Source organism: Cuculus canorus, chromosome 14, assembly GCF_017976375.1.
Source record: "Cuculus canorus isolate bCucCan1 chromosome 14, bCucCan1.pri, whole genome shotgun sequence".
In the NCBI taxonomy this organism is placed as follows: Eukaryota; Metazoa; Chordata; class Aves; order Cuculiformes; family Cuculidae; genus Cuculus; species Cuculus canorus.
Genome location: NC_071414.1, coordinates 10,297,341 through 10,320,897, shown reverse-complemented (window position 1 = coordinate 10,320,897; position 23,557 = coordinate 10,297,341). Strand labels below are relative to the sequence as shown.

General features: G+C 45.0%; 1 protein-coding gene across 1 annotated transcript; it reads left to right on the top strand.

The window, feature by feature from the left end:
• The first annotated feature begins 3,715 nt into the window (after positions 1-3,715).
• On the top strand, positions 3,716-9,463 carry BOD1 (biorientation of chromosomes in cell division 1). The gene is made up of 4 exons (XM_009568079.2): positions 3,716-4,012; positions 5,304-5,428; positions 7,196-7,396; positions 8,596-9,463. Exons 1-3 carry the CDS (start codon positions 3,782-3,784, stop codon positions 7,392-7,394), a joined length of 555 nt encoding a protein of 184 aa, XP_009566374.2. The 5' UTR covers positions 3,716-3,781; the 3' UTR covers positions 7,395-7,396; positions 8,596-9,463.
• Positions 9,464-23,557: the final 14,094 nt, after the last annotated feature.

The window sequence follows — 23,557 nt, the reverse complement described above, 5'->3', positions numbered from 1 at the left end:
TTGTGATAGTGGTGACAGAAGGGGGAGTAGAGTATGGGGGCTTAGAAAGGAAGAAACCTGAAAGGCAATGGTGGCAAACAGACTAAAAAAGGACTGAGCTCCGACTCCGATAATCTGTGATATAAAGTGCGACTCCAGAAAGACGGTCCTTTATAAATTGAAATGACTATTACATATCCTTATCTCCCTGGTCAACCAAAGGAACGGGTTTCAGGGTAATCATAACATAGGAAAATAAGACTAACAAGCATTGCTTTGATTGTCACTCTAATCCAAATAACTTCCTATTCATTTCTCCTGAAATAAACTTTCTTCCTGAGGTTTACAAGTTTGCCTTCCCCCACAGCCTAAGCATTTATCCCATCGTGAGAATTGTATCTTCAAATGCAATAGTAAACAGGTAGGATTTTCCCTTCCCAAGTCTCCTACTGATCTGGACTGTGCAAACTGCCCAAAGCTTTCCTTGAGGGCATGGATATAGGGAGAGTTCACAGACCTCATAAATTTTGTGCTAGAGATCTGATGCAAGTAGAGGTCCACAGTTCTCCTCCCTGGGGGACTGGCTGCTTTATCTAAGACACCACAGTTTAATATGTTTGCCTGAGTGCTGTGATGTTGTGCAAAAATACCCAGATAGCTCAGATTAAATGCTATGTCTTTCTCATGCCCTTGCTACAGATCTCAAAACTATGAAACCCTGCTTGACCTAGGTCACGCTACCACTCAACTTGCAAGAGGAACCCATGAATCTTCATTATCCCTGCTAACTACCAGGTTCACCCTTTTGCCCACACCTTGAAACACTGTGTGTCCCTTTGTGTGATGCTGAGAAACAGATCACTGCGTCCACCTACAGATAATAAGACAGGGACTGTGAGCAGCGTTTGGCTCCGAACAGCAGCATCAGCACTGCTCTCCCATCTCAGCATCACCAAGGCAGTACCAGAGAAGCTGCTGCGACTGGGGATGAGGACAGCATTTAATTGAAGCCAGCAGCTGCTCTGGGGGCTGCAGCTGGGAGACGTCCCGGGTACCAGAGGTTTGCACTAAGGCTTTACCTCTCTTGCATCAGGAATGCTCACAGTCTCTTCGAATAATTAATTGAGTGGAAATTTCACTTGTGGCAGTCCTCAGTAAACCCTGGGCTGCATTCTCCCGGCTGCAGATTCCTGCTGAGAGGTTGGCTTTGCCTTTGAGGTTGCTGATTGCGATTCACTCCCGTTCCCCGGTGAAACCGATGGGCGCATCACTTCGGAGCCCCACGGGGTGACGGCAGCGAAGAAGCCACTGCCTGCCCTCTGCTGGGGCGGCCGGGAAACTCGTCCCCTGCAGCCTCGGGCGAGACTTTTCTCCTGTGGAAAAGGTTGACACGCTGGCTATAGAAGCCTCCTGCGTGTCGAGCCGGTGCCACTGCACCTACAGCATCAGCGCAGAGCTTGAACGACACCAAATAACGCATCCCTGCGAGTGTCACCGGGACAGGGGGCTGCAAAGTGTGACTGAGGAGTTGCTGTATGTATCTTCGTGAGAAAGGACAGCGCGATGTCAGCAAACTCAGTGCTGGTCACAGGTGGTGAGGAGAAAGGACTGCTGGCAGCTGTCAGGCAGGAATGCGCTTCCACGGATACCTCCGAGTGCCTGGAGGAGCCGTTTGGGTCTTACACCCGACTTCTAGATAGCCGACACAGGCTGGTGTGACTGACAAGGCATCCGGCTGGAGGGACAGCCTTTCTGCTCCAGCAGGAAAGCGCTCATGTGTCCCTGCAGAACACGACAGTTGCTTTTGTCAGTGTAAAGCTTGGGCTCTATACACATTCCTATTTTCCCTCTTCTCTCCTCAAAGTGGCCAGATGGAAAAGGACACCTCACACCGCTTCTCAGAGATGCTGAATTTTAATCAGGTAGAGAAGGACATCGCATCACACATAAAACGTTGCCATCTTTTCACTCACGAAAAGAAAGGTGCAGTGCATCTTTGTGGAGGATGGAAGTATTACATTCACACACAACTTTTCCTCCTGCAGCTAAGATAGGAATTGCCTTTTGTGTTCAATTCTTCTTTAAAATGTGGCTAGGAAAAAGAATAAAACTAATATCTAGAACTTGGACCTTGTAGCTTGCAGCCATGATCAGAACAACAAACTACAGGGGCAGTCTAAGCACACGCAACACAGAAATAACCTTTAAAGCCTCCCTTGCTCATTCACACTGCAGGGGCCAGTGTTGAGGCAGGCCTTTGGTGCCACTCTTTGCTAGTGTCACCAGTGAAACTGAGATCCTTGTAGAAATGAATAATGATCCCAGAAGAAGATTTGTTTTCTTCTTTACCTACACAAGTGAATTTATGACTTTTTTTTTCCTGATTTATTACTTGGAGTAGCAGCAATTTGTTTAGTTCAGTGTTGTTGCTACGCAGTGATTTACTTGATTATTTAAGAATCATTCTGTATTATTCATTTCTGTATCAGAAAAAAACCTACAATGAAGTAGACTCAAACTCCTTTTCCACACATGTTCTCATGCTATAAGTGAACACACACAGCATTCTTCTTTATGCATACACGGAGATTCTAAAGAAATACTCCAATTCCTACTCTGATTGTATATCAATAGTTACATGGTAGTATATAGAATCACAGAACCATGGAATCATAGAATCACCAGGTTGGAAAAGACTTCTTGAATCATCAAGTCCAACCATTCCTATCTGCCACTAAACCATGTCCCTGAGCACCTTGTCTACCTGTCTTTTACATAGTCCAGGGATGGGGACTCCACCCCCTCCCTGGGCAGCCTCTGCCAGTGCCCCATGACCCTTTCTGTTAAAATTTTTTTCCTGATATCCAGCCTGAACCTCCCCAGGTGCAGCTTGAGGCCATTCCCCCCTGTCCTGTCCCCTGTCACTTGGGAGAAGAGCCCAGCTCCCTCCTCTCCACAACCTCCTTTCAGGTAGTTGCAGAGAGCAATAAGGTCTCCCCTCAGCCTCCTCTTCGCCAGGCTAAACAATGCCAATTCCCTCGGCTGCTCCTCATAACACTTGTTCTCCAGCCCCTTCACCAGCTTCATTGCTCTTCTCTGGACTCACTCCAATATTCAAATCAAATGTAAATGTACACGGCTGGAACATCCTTGACATTTCTTTCTGGCTGCTACAACATTCCAGCCACGGTTTACACTACACCGCTGCGAAGCCCTCAGGGGTCCCAGCCTGGCAGAGATCCTCCGAGAAGCCCGAGAGCCTCCCAGACCTTAAAGGCTCAGATCCAGAGGGATCTGCGTGATGCCGACAGGAACAGCCCTTTGCCCCAAACACAGCACCCGAGGAGCCGAGGCCTGGCTGACTGTTCTCCAGGCAGCCCTAGGGAGCACAGCACCGCTTGCTCGGTATCCTGTGACCCATCTGGCTGCCGCGTAGCGGCACCAGCACCAAAGCGCCCGCTGGGGTAGCCGTGATCCCAGACGAGGACGCCGGTTGTGGCAGGGGGAAAGCCGGCTCGCTCCTCCCCAAGCAAACTACAATTCCCAAGATGCATTGCAAAAGCAAGGCGCCCGCCCCACGGAAGCCTCGTTGTCATGCTACCGCGATACACGCCGGGATTTGTAGTTTTCCCAGCACCCCTCCGCCGCACAGCCTATAACGGCTCTCCCGGGAAGGACTCGCCTCCCCGTGATGCAGCGCGCCACGGTGACGCAGAACGCGGCGCGACGCCGGCGCCGTTCGCGGCGGCGGCGGGCAAGCGGGGCGCAGCCGCTGGCGGGCCCCGGGCGCAGGCCGTGGGCCATGTCCGAGAGCGGCGGCGGCGGTGGGGCCGCTCCGGGCGGGGGAGGCGGCGGAGCGGGCGGCGGAGGGGGCGCGGGCGGCGCGGCCTCCGGCTCGGGGCCTGGCGCCACCGACCCTGCCTCGCTGCCGCCCGGCGACCCGCAGCTTATCGCCATCATCGTGGAGCAGCTCAAGAGCCGCGGTCTGTTCGACGGGTTCCGCCGGGACTGCCTGGCCGACGTGGACACCAAGGTAGCGCCGCCGAATCGGTCAGCCCCGGCATCCCCTGCCCGGGCCGCGGGCGCTGGATCCCCCGTACCGAAGGGCACCCGAATCCCTTCGCTCCCCTCCCCTGCCCCCCAGGTGTCCCGCGCTCGGGGCTGGGGAGGCCGGCCGGGGTGGCTGAACCGTTCAGATTTGCTGTCAGACAGGCTGCTCTAGAGCCGGTCCTGGCTTGAAGCAATCGCGGCAGCCCAGAGCAGGAACGGACCGGAGAACAGGCTCAGCCTTTCTAGCCCAGGCCTTACTATTCATCCATAAAATCACTGCTCCTCTGGAGCATAATTCTCACATTTCCAAAACAAAAATTTAACCATTCTTTCTTGAGCAGATGTTCTCCAGCTGCTGCTCTATACTAATTTCTTCCTCGGTCATGATGTGAACTCCTGAGCATTTGTCGGCAATATTGGAGTTGAGTTGTTAACAATTGCTCTATCAAACACTTGGTGTTTTGCTTCCCCAAGTTGCTCCCCTTTAGCAAGGTCATGTTCTGCGACCTGCAGTGATGGTTCTAGGCCACCCCAGCAGTTATAGCAAACCCATTCCTGAAGTGACAGGTCATGTGCGCAGAGCAGCTATAGGTCAGAGCAGCTTTGTCATTTTAACATATACCTGAGCCTTTGATCTCGCTACCCATGACAGACTGCACTTCTCTTACCAGCCCTTTCATTCATCATCTCATGTGCATATCAAATTGTGAAATGTAAATGTTGCCACCCTCTTGTCCTTTCCTTGCGCGATACCAGGATCTGGATGGTCCTATCTTTTTATATGGGTTTGTTAGTTCAGTTCCTGCTCGCTAGCATTCAAGTTTCCACTGATACACCCTGCATAATTCTTATCTTCTGTCTTAGTGTCACAGAGACAAATTAAGTTCCTTGTTAGTGAGAATATTTCTCAGCCGGTTTCCTAGGGATTCTGTGATGGAGGATTTCCAGACAACAAAAACTCTGCTTAAATAACTCCTGTCTGCAAAGGTAGTTTGCATTTCACCAAGCAGCATTATGAGCAGGCAACAATTTTAAAACCAATCTATTCAGCTATTTAAATTATAATAGCACACTGACCAACTGTTCTTTGCAATTACCAGTTGTGTTCTTAGAGAAAACAAGCTTACCTTTGTTCAGGAAGTGAAAGGATGGAGAATATAGACAACAGAACAGCAGTGTACATGACAAAAGATGTACTGTGAAGGACTCTAGCAGGGGATTGGTTGAGATATTTTAGCTGTTTAACTGGAATTTTTTGTTTATTATTTTTTCAGCCAGCCTATCAAAATTTGAGACAGAAAGTAGACAACTTTGTATCGACCCACCTGGACAAACAGGAATGGAATCCAGCAATGAACAAAAACCAGTTACGAAATGGGCTAAGGCAGAGTGTGATTCAGTAAGTAAGCAACATTCTGTGAAATAATGGTAATGCTATTTAATAAGTAATATATACCAACTTATCATCTAAGTCAAATAAGAATTTGCAGAATTAAGTTTTTGACTTTTTCCATCGTGCCCTCCCGAGTTTCACTATCATAGTGGATGCAGTCTTAACTCTCACTAAAACACATTACTGCTTTACCACAAATCTGTATTTTCATGAGTTGAGCAGCATGGTGAAGTACTTATATTCACTATCTAGCTAAACGATTGCTGCGAACAACCAACACTGTGCCTGCTAGCAAAGCTGTACTAGATGTGCTGAGCTGAAAGGCTTAGATCTTTATTTTCAGAAAAGAGAAAATCCTGCCTCACTTAAAGAAAAAGTCCTGAAGATGCCAAAGGTTGTTTTAAGTAGACTCCAACCACTAGCAGGCAGTAATCAAACTGGGCTAGACTGATTTCATGCAGCAGTGAGACAGTGCATTTCCAGCATGACAGGAAAGCCAGCTTAAACTATGCTGCTTAGAGATTTAGCTTGAGTATCCCCTGCTGCTAACCCATTGCAGTCTGAAGTGCAAGCCTTAGCTTGTTTGACAAAAAGTCATGGATTAAAAACTTTAAAATTGTGGGGACAGGGGCAGTAGAGAAACTGATAACGGCTTTTATGCTTATATGGAACACTATTAGAATGTCTCACACAGAAGAAACCGTATTTCAGAGCACTTCGTAGAACCTGTATATCATTAGTATGTAACATTAGTTTGTTTCATCTGTAAGTAAAGAATTTCCTGTCTTTATGACATGTTTATCACTTAATGCTTCCCCTTACTTCACATTACTCTGCCACTAGAATGAAGTAGGCAACTGATAACTGTTATATCAGACAGCTGTAATGAGAAGAAGGTAATGTGCTCCCTTTAAGTTAGCTATTAGCACAAAGAACAGACATGCAGTATGAGGGAGTTCGAAGAGTCCCCATCACTCCTGTAATCACAAGACTGAGCACTGAGGGTGTCAAGATATACGTCCTTTGTTGCATGAATGTATATACGTGTTCTGTGCCCTGCAGGTGACACAATGTGCCAAGACCCTGCACCCACTTGCTCGCCAGCATACACAGCCTTATTGGTCTTGTGGCTCCTTCTCTGAGCACCAGGCAACGTCTCAATTTCCTGTCCCCTGCTCCCTTGCAGACATGACTTAAGCCTGCTAGACAGCCTGTGCCCCACAGTCCAAGAGTCTGACGCAGCCCCTGAAGTAATAAGTCACTTCAGTTACTAGTGTTCAGTTCCAGAAACTTTGCTGTGTGCCTGTTTTTATAATTAATACCCATCTGTCTAGACTAACAGTTATAAGGAGTGAGTGACAGTAATGTTATTAGGGGAAGGCCTCTTCCCTCTCAAGTCAGCCAAAAAAAAGACTGCTCTCACCTGCCCTCCTCAGAATAGCTTGTTTCCCTTGTTTGTGCCAAAATATGTTTGTTTGCTTTCATATTGACCTCATTTCCACATGAGCCCTATTAAAGTGCCTCTTGTCCAACATGTCACTTAAGTACCTGGGAGACCAGGTGTCAGTTGTTAATTCTGTAGGGAGAAGCCAGAGGGGGTGGGGGGCAAATAGGCGATTGAAACGACTCCCTGTTAAAGATCTGCTGAGTGGGCTGCAGTTCTCACCATGTTAATGCTAATTGCAGTTGACGGGAGGGCTCTGGAGAATTACTGGAGGAGATTGGAGAGAAACTTTTCAGAGGAGATGAATGACTCCTTTGTCTTTGTTCAAGGTCAGGAATGCTGGAAGCTGGAGTGGACAGAATTATTTCTCAGGTGGTGGATCCAAAACTAAACCACATCTTCAGGCCCCAGATAGAGAGGGCGATTCATGAGTTTTTGGCCGCACAAAAGAAAGAGGAAAGTGTGCCAGCTCCTCCTCCAGAGCCTGAGAATAAGGATCCTCCTGCTCCATCTCAGGATGCCTCCTAAAGGTCTTGTATCTCTGCACTTACTACCTTTTTCATGTACCTCATGTCTGTAGTTTGTATAACGCCAGACAGAGAAGACATTGTATTCTTCCTGGCTTGACAGGGAGGACACTGTAATCATCAGCCTGCTCTCAATGTCAGACAGTCATCTGAGCTACTTCCACTTCACTATCTGCTAAAAATATATTAGGACTGAAGACATAAGTATGATGTAAAACAGCTATCAAGGAACACTGTGGACTTTGCCAGTGCTGGTTTTGGATCAGGCCAAAAGGCCTTTTATTCCTGTAAAAGCATATCCCACAGTGATTGACATGGAACTGGCTGGATAGCTTTCAGAACAGTATCAAATGGATTAAAAATATATATCCTTTACTGAAATACAGCTGAAAGTGGAGTGGTGACAAATTATTGTGCTTTAGCATTGGAAGTTTTATATAGCTCTTCTTCAGAACATACATTGGAGTGTTGAATTGTTACTGACTGAAATATTCAGTGCTGGAGTAAGGGTAGTGTCACTGGAAGTTCATTCCAAAAAGACCGGTTTAAATAGAGCAACCTATATCTTTGCAACAAAGGCACTCTCAGTCCTTTCAGCTGGAAACAAGTTCATTCTGGATCTGGATTTTGTGATTAAAATAACTCAAGGGGCCTCAGGGGCTTATAATTGCTACTCTGTCTTAATACAAATGACCGTGCTAAGGCCCTGTATTTTAACATCGATTTGAATATTGAGGCCTGTGTGCACATTACTGAGGAATCACTATCTTGAAGGAAAATTTCAATTTGCAGCTTTACTGGGGAACTTACAACTATACTGCATGAAAGGAAGTTATTTGTGAATTGTTCTGTTAAGGCTTTTTGAAAGCAAAAAATTTCCTTATAATCTACAGCTGGTTTATTAAGGAGCAAGTAACCTACAACAGCTGTTCTTTAGCTTGGAATTATTAGATCAATTGGCATGACTTTTAATTTAGTGGTAAATGTTAAAGTGCCTGTAGTACCATCCCAAAATTATTTAGTTATCTGTGACTTGCAGCCTTAATGACTTGATAGACCTTTGCATTTGTCTGGTTGAAATAGTTTAAAGTCCATTATGACCTGCAGCTAAGTGCAGCTGTTAATATATTCTGATCTGTTTTCTATTTAAATGCATTTGCTTGTGAAGTTATCATCCTCTAAACTCCCTTTTTTTCTTGCAGTGAGTTCCTGGTACTTAGCTGCTGCAGTTGCAAAATACGTATCCTGTTAGATTGGCAATGGATTACTTGTTCCATTTGGCCCAGGACTGCTGTCTGCCAAAGATGATTAACTTTTATCAGACCTGTGGGAAGGCAGTGAAATTCAGACACCCCTGGAGTTCTGCGTGCAGAGGGGCAGTGAAAATGTGAAGATATTTTTGCTATTAGCAGCAATACAGAATGCAGCACGTGTTCCTGTTAGTGTTCTTGTTAGTTGTGCCTTTAGGCAAGGGGGTGGGAAGAAAAACAGAGTTGGCTTTTTGTCTGGAGGGAGCAGGGAATTGGTCTGAGATGATACTAGACTTGGGAACAGGAAGAAAAGAAAGATGTTTTGGGGGGGTGGGGTAGTCTCTTGGTGACCAAGTAAGAGCTGACAGATTTTCTGTGATATGAGCCAGACTAGAGGAAGTGTTATACACCTGTGTTTGCATAGATGCCAATTCAGGTGTAACTCCTTGCCTGCTTTAGGAAAGACATTTCCTGTTTAAAACTGGAAGGAACACTTCAGGATCAATTATCTATACAATTTTTATTGTATCGCAGGAAGATGTTTACAGTTGGCTATGACTATAGCTGATTTAATTCTTATTTCCTAGGGAACTCTGGGAAGCAAGGGGCACCAGTGTCGGTGATCGGTTCAAAACTTGTCTCTTTCAACCTGAAAGACTTTTCTTTCCCGTGATATTTCTCAGGTGCCTAGTGGAAACTGTCCTATGCTTTCAACTTGAATGCATGCAGTGTCCTCTGGATGACAGTCAAGTAGAGAATGTGATCAAATATTCTGCCAGCAAATGTCCACATCTTTTACAATAAAAGACTTCAAAAAGCATCTCTGCCTCCTAGCTTTTTCAGAATTTTTTTCTTAAGGAGAAACTATTTTAAGGAAAGCCAGGAATCCCGATTGCTGGAACCCTAATGGAAGTGTGACCTTACACAGTGTGTAGATTAATGCAGGTCTGATAACTTCTATTATCAACCCTTATATTGTGTTATCACAATATAAGATGGACATTAGTAATCTTCTTGATATAAAGTCTCTCTCAAAAACCCTTAAGTATCAAAGAACTGAGCTGACCTTACCTGACATCATTTATGAGCTATAAATCCTGAGTAAGTTCAGTCTGGTGCTACTGATGGTGAAGGCACGTTCAGCCTCGTGAAAACAGTACACGTGGCAAGAGGCTAGAGCTACTCCATTTCTCAGACAGCAGTCTTTCAAGAAACTAATAACTGCCTTGTGTCATTGAATAACAATGTTTGAACCCTTTGCTGTTCGTGGGCTACATACCTCAACTATAGCTTTACCTTACACATAGACCTAATATGAGAACAGATGTAATTCCAGCCATACTCTACGCCGCTCTTTAAAATGAGTAACTTAGGGGGAAGATTGATGTTGTGATTTTATCTTGTAGCCAACTGATTTTGCTTAATACCTCCTCTCAGCATAGTTTTATGCAGAAATGGAGGTGACAGAACATCTGGTATTTTAAACCTATCGCAAGAGCTCTCTCTACGCCACTGCAGTAAGCTTGCACTCTGCATAGTGCTGGATAGTCCTGCTGATACATGATTCTTCCACATGATTTATCCCATTTAAGACACTTCCTCTCAGAATGGTAACATATATGCATGTACTTTTTAGTGATAACTATATTCACCACAACCTTCCCAATATGGTTTGAAAAATCTGTATTTTGGGATAGCAAGACTGCGTGGCTTGTCTCTCACTGTTTTATACTCTATGTTCCTGCTACAGAACAGGACAAGGGGTATGTGAGGAAAGGGCTCTCTCCTGCATGTTGATTTGGTGGTTAAAGACTGCTCTCCAAACTGGTAGTAGGTGTTTTCCCTTCAAGCCTTAAGGGCAGATCTCTTGGCAGGAAAAGATCCCTCTTTTACCTCCTGTAGGGTGTCAAGACCACTTTTTTGAAAGTGAGCCATTTGCACAGGGTAAACAAAGTTCAAGAGCCTAGAAGAGAGGAAATGAAAAGGATTCTAACTGTTCTTAGGCAAAGTCTGGATTACAGTAGCAGTAGTTAGGGAGCAGGGATGCCAGTTGGTACATTTATTACCTCAATTTTGCTTTCCCAGATGAATATGTTCATGCTTTTAGTAGATTTAAAGACACTGCACCATTTCTTCATCTGATAAACTAATGATGTGCAGGAGCTTTAAGGATTTTCTGCTTCCTTGGATTTTCCTGTTCCAGCCCTGTGCATTTGCTTGTGCCAAGTCACAAAAGAACAGCTGCAGTTTAAAAAAACATGCAGGGAGTTTGAGTTGCATTCTTGGAGAACCAGCCTTGCAGCTCCATGGCTGCTCTGCCCTATGGAAATGCAGAGTCCAAAGCCTGCAGGATCCAGTCTGGCTCAGCAGGCAGCTACTAGATTAGGAACTAGGAGGCACAAGTTCTCTGCAGAGTCTTGCTAGTCCACAGCCATGTCTGTGAAGATAACTTTAACCTTCTACCTAAGTCCTGGTGAGTGAGGAGGGAGTCTGGTGCTATATTTAGGCCCAACACAATGAAAACACAGAATTAAAGGAATGCAAAGATCAGTGTATGCACACTCCTGTAAGTTGTGATACACTGTACAAGCTTTAAGGATGAGACTTTATAGCTGCAGTCTCACACAGTCATCTCCAAACTCACATCTTGCTGGTGAGACCAGGGGGTTTAATTTTGCCGTTTAGTGTCAGATGGTGACTCCAGAATTAGAAGCAGATTGAACTATGAACCAATGAACCTACTTTCACAAGCTTATGAAAAAGGGAAAAAACCTCACCCAAACCCACAAACCTATCTAGAAGGATTGCATTGCCATGCATCAATCAACCATCCCAGCACTTATCAGTCACAGCCACAGCTCCTGACCATAGTAACAGGACCACAGTTTCACCTGAGCCTGGATTTTGGACACATGCATTCTTAGAGCCCTTTGCAACTGCAAGAAAGAGTTCTTGAGCAGGTCATTCAGTTCAGCTTCGGTACAACAGCATTAATTTAACGTAATCAGTTAAAGAGACATCTCACCATTAGGTAGCGATGCAACTCACCCAACAAAGGCTCAAGCCCAACTAGTTTTCTGCCCTCATCAGCCATTTTACTGACTAGTATCTAGTCCACTGGCAAGTCAGACAGACTCCAGTAGACTTCACCAAAAGGTGGAGAATCAAAATTGCCATTGTATATTTAGCCTCTGCCTAAACCAGCCAGTATTTTCCAGCGACAGTTCTTCCATTTGTAACCACATCCCACCCTAGAGTTATAGCATGATGTCTCCGTCTGGTAGAGCCGAACCCAACCCAAGTCTCCAGATCAATCTCTGAGTAACTACAAGCAGGTTTGTTAGATCAGACACCAGTAACCAAACATCTTAGTCCACACATATTTGGCAAAGGGAGGACAGCCAAATGGGAAAGAGTGATGTCAGAAGATCTCTCATGTTTCATTCCTTCATTCATTGGTGTTCAGGCCTTACTCATCCCGCAAGTACTCCCACATCGTGATTAATTCAGTTCCAAGTTTAAAATTTATTACAGAACTCAGAACCAGCCCAGTTTTGAATCTTGATACCAGATGAGCAAGATGCTGCCCCCAGCCTACAGGTCAGGTAGCAAAACCCCTCTCCGGGAAAAGGGAATAATCATGACTGTCTGGAAGCAAATCCAAACCACAACACTGAATCCTTGGCACTAAGAAGGATCAAACTTGGTCTTCTGTCAGGATAGTTGGTCAAACCAAAACCCCTGCCCCAAACACTGAGCTAGTCATTGCCAAAGCACTCTGAATCCGCACTGGAAGCAACACAGGGGTCTCGAACCCAAACCACATCCAGGTCCACTTCATCTGTTTTTAGGACAAGTATGCCTGGTTTTAACGAGGCACAGCTACCATGCCTGGAAGAGAGAGTTTGCAATATATCATTTTGATCTCAGCTAGAAAAAGAGGTGCTAGGAGGGTTAGAAATCATACCTGCAACATTTAATGGAGCATTTTACTCCCTCTTCACCACATCAATAGAAAGAGCAAGGGCAGCACCCACTGTAACAACACTGCTTGTATGACACCTGCTGCAAGGACACTACTACTCCAGGACCCTGGGCATCCTTTGGTACCCGATGAATTTTCTAACAGCACCACCTTTTTCAGCATACCGGGTATCACTGCTGAGCACGATCCTGTTCTCGTACATTTGCTAAACTTTCTCCAGTTCCCAGCTCAAAATCACAAGGGACTGGAGCAGTTTAACTCTTCCGCAGGTATTTTCCTGTGTATATCATAGTGAAAAAATATATTTTACCATCTTCCTTAAAGAGAGTTCAGCTTAACCCCTTGTGAGCAATCAGGGCCTCTCATGTCCACAACCACCAAAGCTTACAAATGCAGGGAGTCCCTGCTCCCTTTCCTCCCTACCAATAGCTTGTGTAGCGTAGCCATTCTGAATCTGGCCATAAGAGGGGGGTAAACCATTGCTTCATTTCTTAGTCTTGATGCCTGCTTATAAAACCTGATCAGCTACAGGACTCCAAAGCCTTTGCTGACTCCTGAGTGAATCAGCTCAGCAAGGTGTGGAGAGAACGCTCACAAAGTGTTTCCGTGAACTCTGACTGAACTTGTTTAATGCAAATCACACAGCAGATATTGTAATTTCTCAAGGTTTAATAGTGACAAACAAGTATCAATTAGGATTAGGGAGAGTTTAGGGAGAAAAGCGAACAGCCCAAACGATCAAGGATGAAAACACATTTTTAGGATGTGAAACTGTAAATTCTGGCCCATCCAAATCTGTAATTCACTGATCTGGTCCAGTGTGAACAAGGTTGAGGCTAAAAGACTGGCAGTAGTGCCTGGGGCCCCAGATGGTAGTGCCATGAGATTGTATCAGAACTATAGCTTCAGTTCTTGCATTTTTGTGATTGGAGTATCGAGCCCACATCAGTGCCAGGTCAGCCTCAGAAACATGACTGGGCAGTAACCAGCCCAGAAATAACTGCCCTCGTCTAGACACCATCAGAAGCCACGGCACACAGAAACGCGCTACCACCACCATCAGACTGGGAGCTGGCTCCACTGAAAATTCCCTCCAGCACTGGGACAAGCCCAAGGAAAGGCACTGTAGCAAAACACAACAAGTCCAACCCATCTGTCCAGGCTAAAGGAGTGTGAGGACCTCACATTTCACTGATTTCATCTTGCTGACTCTCGTATAAGGATCTGTGCTTTTTGCTCTAGTGTCTTTATAACAGATACTTGTTCACTTGGAAAAATAAAAAAGAAAATCCCCAAGCCAGTTCAGGTCTTGGCTCTACAAAGAATTCACACAAGAACAAGTGGCTGCAGTTTGCTTCATAGACCTAGGGCCTTTGGGGAGTCCAAGCAACTTAATAGAGTAAATGCATCCATTTTGGAAAGGATTTGCAATAGAAACAGAAAACTTTGATATCCACGGGTTTTGTATTTCATTGTAACTTTGCAAAAGGGAGATAAAATAAACCTGCTACAAAGAACACTGATTTCATCTCACATTTTCTACAAGGGGGCAGCACAACTGTAGCAAAAAAAAGAAAATCCAGCCATAACTCTTCCCCCATATCACTCCCTGTGAGACACCAACACACTAATCACCCCCTTCCACCTCCTCACATTTACCTCCTCCTGCTAAGACTTAGTCCTGCAGGTAGTTCACTCCAACTTCTACCATCAAAACACAGTAAAACAAGGAATGCTTTGGCCAAGACAACCAGCCTCAGAGGCTGCCAGTGCCAGCTCCTGAGCTGGTCTCCTCCAGCACCAGCTTGACCTCCACACCTTCTACTCATTGGCTTCTCCAACCAGCAAAAACCATGCTACAAATGCAAGACCATGAAAAAAAAAGAAAAAAAGGTACCCTACCAACATAAGACCTTCCAAGGAAACCCAAATAAAATCCAGTTCAACCTTACCTTCCTCTGGAGAACCATCTACTCCACTCACCCCAGGCTCCGGCACACACTGTGCTCCCTGCCTGGCTCAGCTGCAGGGGCTCTGCTGAGCAGTTAACATCACCTGCACCCAGAGCACACCTGAGCCATTGCCTTTCCTTCCCACCCCAACCTCCTCCCAGGGGGAAAGCCACACTGTTTCACCTGCAAAGAGTGTTTACCAGCTATCTCCAACCCTGCCTGAATTTCTGCTTCCTACAGGGCAGCCTGCATGTAGCCATGATCCAGTGCAAACACCCACCTTTCCCTTAACTTCATGGACAAGTGGGATTTGGCAGCTGCTGATCCTACAGGTGATATCTGACAGTTCCTCCTCAGTCGTGCAGGAACAGCAGGTCCTTCTCCCCTTTCTCCAGGGAAGCAATGAAGGTGCAATGGATAGGGGGTGGGTGTCTGGCCACATTTCTTTATTGCAGATTTCTTTCCCCTTTTTTAAACAGTATTAAGGTCACCATTGTTTCTCGGGAATACCAGGAGGGTACAAGGACGGCAAGGAGATTTCCACCTCGACCAGATTTACATCAGCCCCTGTGGGGGTCCTGCAGACACCCACCTGCTCCGCCCCAGCGTGCAGGGCAAGGGGGTTGCTGAGGCAACAGCACGCCTTATTTCACCGTTATTTAATCCATCCCACCCTCCCCGCCACTGCAGACGTGCGCGACCGCGGGTACAGCTTTCCCTAGGGTGGGAATTTCCAGCCGCTGGATTTATGGGACTGTCCCGACCCCCTTCCCTCACCAGCCCCCGGCCGGCGGGGGTTTGCAGGGCTGGGCTCCAGCCTGCAGGGCAAACAGGTGAAAAAGCCAACCCTGAGGTATCATTCAAGACATAAGGTTTTGTATGTTGGGGTTTTTTTTCTTTTCGGAGGAATGTAAAATCACTGTTTTTCAGTCCTAAACCAATCTCTCAATCCCAAGATGCTGATATTTTGCCACCTGGCACCTCCCTCACCACAGGGCTGATGACAGTGAGGGGCTGAGATGAAGTCGGTCACCCCAAAGCACGGCTCTCCTCAAAGCTTCAGTGCTTTTTGGTGGGAAAGCAAAACATTTATCTGGTCAGGAGACTGACTGACTCTCAAATCAAATTTCCTCATAAATCAGCTGTTCAGGGAAGCAGAAAACAGAAGAAAAAGTGGAGGCTTGGTGCTCAAACCTCATTCTGGTCCCTGTTGGTTAAGGCAGGGTTTTATAGGTTTTGTGTCAAGGAAGGTTTTGTTGTCAGGGTTTCATGGGCGGCACTGGGGGTGCCATGCAAACCAGGGTGCCTGGTCTACCAGTGTCCTGCTTGCAATAAGTTACAGAGGATTTGCCTGTGGAAACCAAGGAAGTGCATGAATAAGGGCCTGCCAGCTGTGAAAGAACAGTTTTCACACCGTGGTATCCTTGGGGGCAAAGGCTGGCAAGTGTGCACCACCACAGAGAACACATCAAAACCTCTATGAAGCCCCTGAAAGCACTTGTATAAAGAGGCAACGGATTTCTTGGCCAGCGCTGCAGAGACAAGAAATTCACTGAAGCATGCATTCGGGTATGTTTTCAATTAAATATTAGGTCCCTCTGCAGTTTGATGGTCCCTAGCGAACAACCATTTGAGAGAAGTGTTCGCTATCCTGAAGACAGGGAAATCTTCCAAGCTCACAATGAAGAAACATGGCTCTGTAGGATTTCCCAAACAGAATTATTCCAAGTGCAAGGACAAATCTGTTTTGCTTTGATTATCTGTCATCTCACCATTAGAAGCATTCATGAGATGATTAGCTGCATTGACATTTGGTCTTACCAGGACAGATAAAGCCCCCAGTCTGTCCCTCTCAAGCTCAGTGCCTCATCTATTATGCCTGGATGAAAAACCTCAACCAGCTAGAAGAACATCTTTACTCTGGAGGCTTCAGGATCTGTAAGACAGCAGCTCTGAGAATCTGCAGAAGGACAGCTGACAGAACTGCCTTTATGGATTTGAATCTAGCTGAGATGAATAATTTCTAATTTTTGTAGATGTAATATGTATGTCATCCCTTGACTCTGCAAGAGCTTTCTTCTTGACTGCAAAGAGTGAAATCAAAGGGATTCTAATGAAATTTGACTGAAATAAAGGCAGAGTTCAGATACCAGCCTGCAGGACACCAAGCCACTGGGAGTTACTGGAAGGTGATCAATGGAGAATGCTCCCAGTCAAACCAGCAGTTCAGATTTCTGCAAGCGTTAACCAAGGGCAGCTGCAATGTGAAAGCCCATCCAAGAGAAATAAGGACATGGAAATAATGTTCTTGGGGACTGGAAAAGGGTTCCAAAATAAACAGGTTTACAAGATACCGGCTCATAATAGTAATTAAATCTCTCTCATTGAAAAGCAGCCTAAATTATAGCAAAGAATTGGTCAAAACCCCAAGATGTCAATCAGAAATAACTGGAGAACCTTTTACCAGTTTCAGTAGAGGGAAGACAGCCTGAATGCACAGATACCCCTAAGAGGGTTCTTCAGGAAAAAGCCTGAGGAATATGAGGAGGAGGAGACTGAAAACAAGACTGAAACTGCCTGTCCCATAACAGCCTGTGACCTGTCTGTTCATATCCAGCATTTTCCACCAGTGATCATCTCACTCTGCAAAATAACAGATGACACTTACCATATTATCCTGAAGATCTGATCTTTATTTATACAAAAATCAGAGGCAAGTGCCAATAAAGTTCCAGGTCTTAAAAGTTCTAGGAATTCTGAGCATTTTAGTAGGTGAAGTAGCAATTCTGCAATAAAAATAGTTTCAGGTTTCACTGTTCAATCTTACTTTTCCACACTGCTTTGAGCTTTCAGGATGTTAAAGAGTTCAGCCGGCAATGCGCTTTGGGCTGCAGGCAAGGAATAAGTTTGTAAAACATTATGTGCCACTTCTGCAGCATATGGGAGTCCTTCCCATCAACCACGCTCTCTCATTTCTAGCAGAAGATGATAATAAGCATAAAAGTAGAACAAAATCTAACTAATGGGACTTCAAACAATCAGAAAGCAAATCATGACAGCAATTATGACAGCTCAGTGCTTGGCAACACCTTCACCTTTCCCAGATGTCAGAGGATAAGCTATTTTTACTGAAAAAAGATGATAGAATCCAGGGCTTGTTTGGACACCTGCAGCAGAAATTGATTTTAAGTGATTTGAGCTTTCAAAATGGAGTTTGTATTCAACTCATTGGGCTTTGTTTTTCTGGAAGTCAGGACAGGCCACTTTAACATTCTTGTTTCAAGATCAGTCTCTTCACTTGAATGCCTGTCAGTCACATTTAAATACGTGCAATATTCATTTTTTTCCACCCTCTGGACCTACACATTTAATAGGCTTTCATTATAGACTTTGGCATTGGACATGACAAAAGGGGAACTTTCTCCTGGCACACCAGGGCTTCCATTTATTTCAAGCTTTTTCTGGTTCCTCCGTGTAGAGCAGGAAAGACTATTCCCAAACCACAAATTATTTTCCCCTTCCATCTCAGCCATAGTTTCATCTGCCACCACCACCACTGCCCATCTATTTGCAGTTGGTGACTACCAGTGCTAACCTAAGTCCAGCTCAGGTTTACTCATCCTTCAGCTCCGTCATTCCTGCTCAAGCCCTGAGCTCAGCTAGGGCTGAAGCTTCCTCTCTTCCTGAGCATCTGCTGCCGAGCGTACCAAGTCCGTTAGGGCAGGAACACGTCAGCTCCATGTGGCAGGAGCACTTGATCCATTGTAATATTAAGTTTCTTCATGCAGTCTTCAGTTATGCGACCCGGAATATTTGACCTGATGTCAGAGGGGGCCTCGGGCTATTGAGATGTTTCCCCGGGGCACCCTGCCCTCTTTCTACCAAAGGAATCCGATCCAGCAACAGGAAAGAATGAGAATTTTCAGCTGTCCCCATCCTGTGAAACAGTCTGTGCCTAATGCAAGGTGTCCCTTAACAATTTCTCGTCTTTTTCTTTCTAGGTACTAATCCTGCACTATTTTCTACTAATAGCCATGTAAGATATTGTGATAAATTAAGTTCTTGCAAACACAATGTATTTTTCCTTTTTCGTGGCATCTTTTACAGCCAACACCCACAAGCGCTGCAGCCTTGCAAGGTGCTAAACAGCTGATAACCCTCTTCTTCACCAAAATTAAGGCTGGTCAAAGGCATGAAGTATTTTGCGGAATCAGACTGTATTTTCTGGGATTTGCTTCATCCTTCACTGAAATACAGACACCTCTGGGAGCAGGGAAGGGCAGACATTTAACACAAATATACCATAACACTTTAGGAGGGAGTGTAAACAAAAACTACAGCAGCGTGGAATTAAAAAGAAAAAGAAGAAAAAAACAGAGCAACAGCCCACCACATGCAAAACATGGGATCTTCATTGTTTCATCGGGTTGCTACCTCAGTTGTACATCCTATTAGAAAAGCATGGTGTCTCGCAGTAAATCACGGATAGCGTTAGCTTGCAGACATCACTAACTAGCCCTAAGATTTGATAACTTCAGCAGCTGAAGACTGGTAACTTCTTCCATGCCACTCAACCATCCACTGCCACCAGTCACATCATTTCCTAGGGCAGCAAATTTTCCCTGGGAGACTCCTTGTAATCATTGCTATGCCTCTTAACATCCACTTCAGCGACCTGCAAAGAACTTTGTGTGAAACAGAGAGATTATTCCTGATATCAGACTCACAGCAGTCAGGAGCTGATGCCCCACTCCAATATCTGTTATCTTTGTGGTTTTTACCTTTACTAAAAGTAAAGTCCAGAACTCCACTGGACTGCCTTTACAAAAGGCAACAAACCTGCTGTGTAGGAAAAAGCCTTTCAAGTTTATTTTCTTTCCATCTATTCTTTTCAAGCAGGGGAGTATTTTCAATGACATAAGGGTCTTGAAAATAAAGGTATGTGGATACAGTTATTACTGCTATTATTTAAACATCAACATAGAAGAAAAAATGAGTAGTCTTTTCAGGTTTTAGCAACTCAGTAGTAAAAAACTCGGAGTTTTTGCATATGCCAAAATAGGCCTGGCTTCTGCAAGAAGCCACACTTGTATGGGCTTTTGACCCTAAATGACATACATTTCACAGATGCCTGGTCTATCTTCCCGGAGTGCATTGTGTAGGACAGGTCTTGGTCAAAATGCCTGTTGTTGGGCTGCAGATGATACAAACATCCACATGTTCCTGATGGAAAAGCAGGGGTTTGGCCTTTGAGAGAGCATGGATGAGAGCATCAGCCAGCAATTATTTGATGTCGTTCGTTTGTCCACATAACATCTGTAACTGTGCTTCATTAGGCTAGAAGTACACAAAAGAAAAGCACAGCCTCAACACTGAGGATGAAATCAGGATCTCCTCTGTTTCAGTTCCAGCTCCAGCTGTGATGCCCCACTTGACTTCTAACACTTCTAACCTCTCTACATGCACTACCTCAACTTATAAAACAGGGAAGCAGCAGCAACCTTCTGTCCAAATTGATTATGAAGGTTTGAATTAAGCTTTGAAGAATGTTCTGAAGATTAAATCCAGCCCAAACACGCACCCAAAACCACCCCAATTGCTTAAAACTGAATGGCATCATGGAGATAAGTGCAGCCACAGAGTCATTTGGAAAGTCCAGACAATGAGCACATCAATCAAGGCTGCTTCCTAAGGCAGACATCTAAATAAATGCTAATGAAGTCAGCTCTACAACCCCCCCAACCAATGGGGGCTGAGGTTCTTAAAAGTGGTAACAGCAGCGAGAACAGACTGTCCGTTAAAAAACAAAATAGAACATTGAAAAGCCAAAAAAAGAAAGCAACAGTTTGTGCATTTCAGAGCTCTGAGAAACAGTGTACCTTTGAGCCAGGCCTTTGTTCAAGTGAAGGCTTTATTCCTTTCAGCTCTCGTTACTTTCACTGCCTGCTTTATCATTCATGCTTTTCTCTTGCCCCATACCCAGATGCTACAAGAATGGGCAGACTGTGGGCCCAACTGAAGTCTACTGACATCAAAAGGCTCCCGTTGACTTCAACGGACATTTAACTAACCCTCTATAAATCACCGAAAGTCAGTGATTAAACAGACAGCCCCTTCTGAATAGTAGAGAGGCTAACGTAACGCCCCTGAAATTTAGTTCCTGTATTAACTTCAACCCTACACGCCTGGGGTCAAGCTTTACCTCAGAACATCCGTGCTGAGAGTATTTCAAAGTGAAGGAGAAATAGTATCTCTCTAAGCCAGGGGAGAACTTCCATAACACCGCCCCTGTTTGGGGAGTTTTATCAGCTTTGCTCTATTTTCTGAGAGTCGAGAGCATCCCACACCAGTGCCAATCGGCTGATCCACAGGCTCTGAAGCGGACATTCTGTGCAAGAGGGAGTATCTGGAAGCTGACGGATAACTCTAGGCAACTCGTGGTAGGGGGTTGTTTGAGGTCCATGACACACACTATAATCCTGAACCTCCTTCACTAACACAAGTCACTAATTGACCAGCCGGCTTTTCACCGTTCTCCAGGTGTGCTGGTGTGCCAGCTCACGGAGCCTCTCCAGCACGCTGCTCGCTCATCCGCCTCAGCCAGTCACATGGAAATGTTTTGCAGCCGCATAAAGAACAGCACTGACGCACACCTGATCTCCACGGGGTTAAAATATGACTAAATTCGTATCTTGCGGTGCACATTGCATGCGTATTTGACCATGTCATCTGCCTGAGAAGTCCCTGCCCCCCTGAAGCGCCCCCTCTGAGCAGGCTGGGACAACCATCTTTCCCTCATCTCTTAACACCTCCCAGCCAGTCACCAGCTCCTCCTGCACAAAGCGGCACTGGGCTGACAGGTTTGATGATCTGCAGATGATATCCAGCCTTGGCTCATAAGCCAGTTATCTCCAGGATATTTTATATCACTGAAAAAAGCAAAATGCTCAGCTCTCTAATGGCACACGTTACTACTCCTGACCTGAGGGCATTCCCAAGTTATCTTTTTTTTTAATACTTACAGTTAAAGCATTTTTAAACAAACTAAAAAACTGTGGATGCTGAAAAATACATAACATCTCAAACATCTTTTTGGAACAAAATTAAATCACCCAAATGATTAAATCACCTAATTGATTAAAAAATGTAAGGAAAAAAGCTACTGACCCATGCTAGACTGGCTGGGGAGGTGTGCTCAGTGTACCCATCCCTCAGTATTTCTCCACTGCCAGATCACTCCCTTGAGTCCCCTGGCTACTGAAAGAACTAGCAGCGGCCCCGCTGTACTCTTGGGACTACCAGTGCCGGGACAGTCCTGGGATCAAGGTGGCTCCAATCCCCAAATCAAGCTTGCAACACATGGTACTAGAAGACCCCAAGTCTGACAGGACTTTTCAGCACTCATTTAGTCCTTAAAATGGATGACAATAATTCCTAGGGTTTGCACTACACTTCTACGCTTTCCAAACATCTTTGGTTTGCAAAAATCAAACAGGGAAAACCAGAGTAAGTTTTCTCTTCTAGAAAGTATTTCTGCCAGCTATTAAATTTTGCAAAATGTCCCACAAACATTTGTCTACCTTTATCCAAGACCCGAAAACTTGGCGTTAGCTGACAGTGCCCTTTTAAACATATTATTAACTCAGCCATAGTCTTCTATGAGGTCTGACAGATACACCACGCTTGGCATTTGCCTGAATAAAAGACATATCCTAAAAGCAGCACCAGCTCTACCCAGTAACCACTTCAATACGTTGGTCAGGCCAGTTCTTGACCTTAGAACTCTGAAGAGCCCTTTTCTATGCCCAGACCAGTTTGGGTTGTCTCTGTGCTGACACTTCTGCTGCTTTTCACCACTGATGGTGGATGCTGCTATGCCACTAGCAGGCTCCCTGCTCAGCAACATCTTCTGATGCTCCCAAAGTCCCTTCCTGCCCCCTCTCTGTCCCGCACCACATCTGAGCATCCCAAAATGCTTTTCTTTTCCCAGCACAGCCATACCTCTAGATGTCTGTCCAGCATGGCACACAGCAGCAGGAGCCAGCCCAGACACTGTGACAGGGATGTAAGAGATTAGGCCAGTATTAGATATCAGTCTTCCAGACATTCATATGAAGCAGCTTCTTCCGCTTTAACTGCTCTCCTTTCAAATTTTTCAGCCAAAGGCTGTGTCCAGACTGTGACCAATACACTGCTGCATGAATTGAAAACACTGGCTTAGAAGGAAGCTGCATTCGTAGCTGAGGTTCACAGACAGAGCTGCAGAGCTATTTCTTTCTTGTTATTTACAAGTGTAGCCCACAGCTAGTTTTCTTTTGTACAAGATTTCATGCCTGCATCTTCAGCCAAAAAGTTGTAGAGCAAGTTCACGCTGTCAATCCTAGCCCTCTTCATGCTTTCTAAGAAGTCCTGACTACTACTGCCATGAGTTTTGAAATTACGGTGATTATTTCACTATTTTTTACATTATTTCCTTTTTTTAAAAAAAAAAATCACTTTACATTTTCTGCTCACACAGTTTGATTTTGTCCTATCGTACCACATCTCTCTCCTCACTACCCTTTCACAGTGCTTCCTCCAGTTCAGTACTAGCTGGAAATTTATTTTTCTGCTTTGCTGCCTGCCCATCTCTTCTGCATCACTAATAGAGATGGCAAACAAAGTTAGTTGTAATGTTTTAGAACCAAAACACAAAGAAAACTGACCTCCCAACTCAAATCCTATTATTTGCCTTGTTTTCTGAAGCTGCTAAAACCAAAAATCAGTAAAGCAACTTCTGTTATCATCCATGGAAAGCTCTTAAAGAAAGAAATATCTTCCATTTGTATTTGTAGTTATCATTTAAATTGGGCAACTTCAAAAATCTTCAAAAGTTACCTTTTTGTGGACAGGGTCAAAAAGCCATTTTCTCTTGTTACTGGCAGTAACAGCAGAGCTTAATGAGCTTCTGAAGACACAAGGGCACCACAATCAAGTC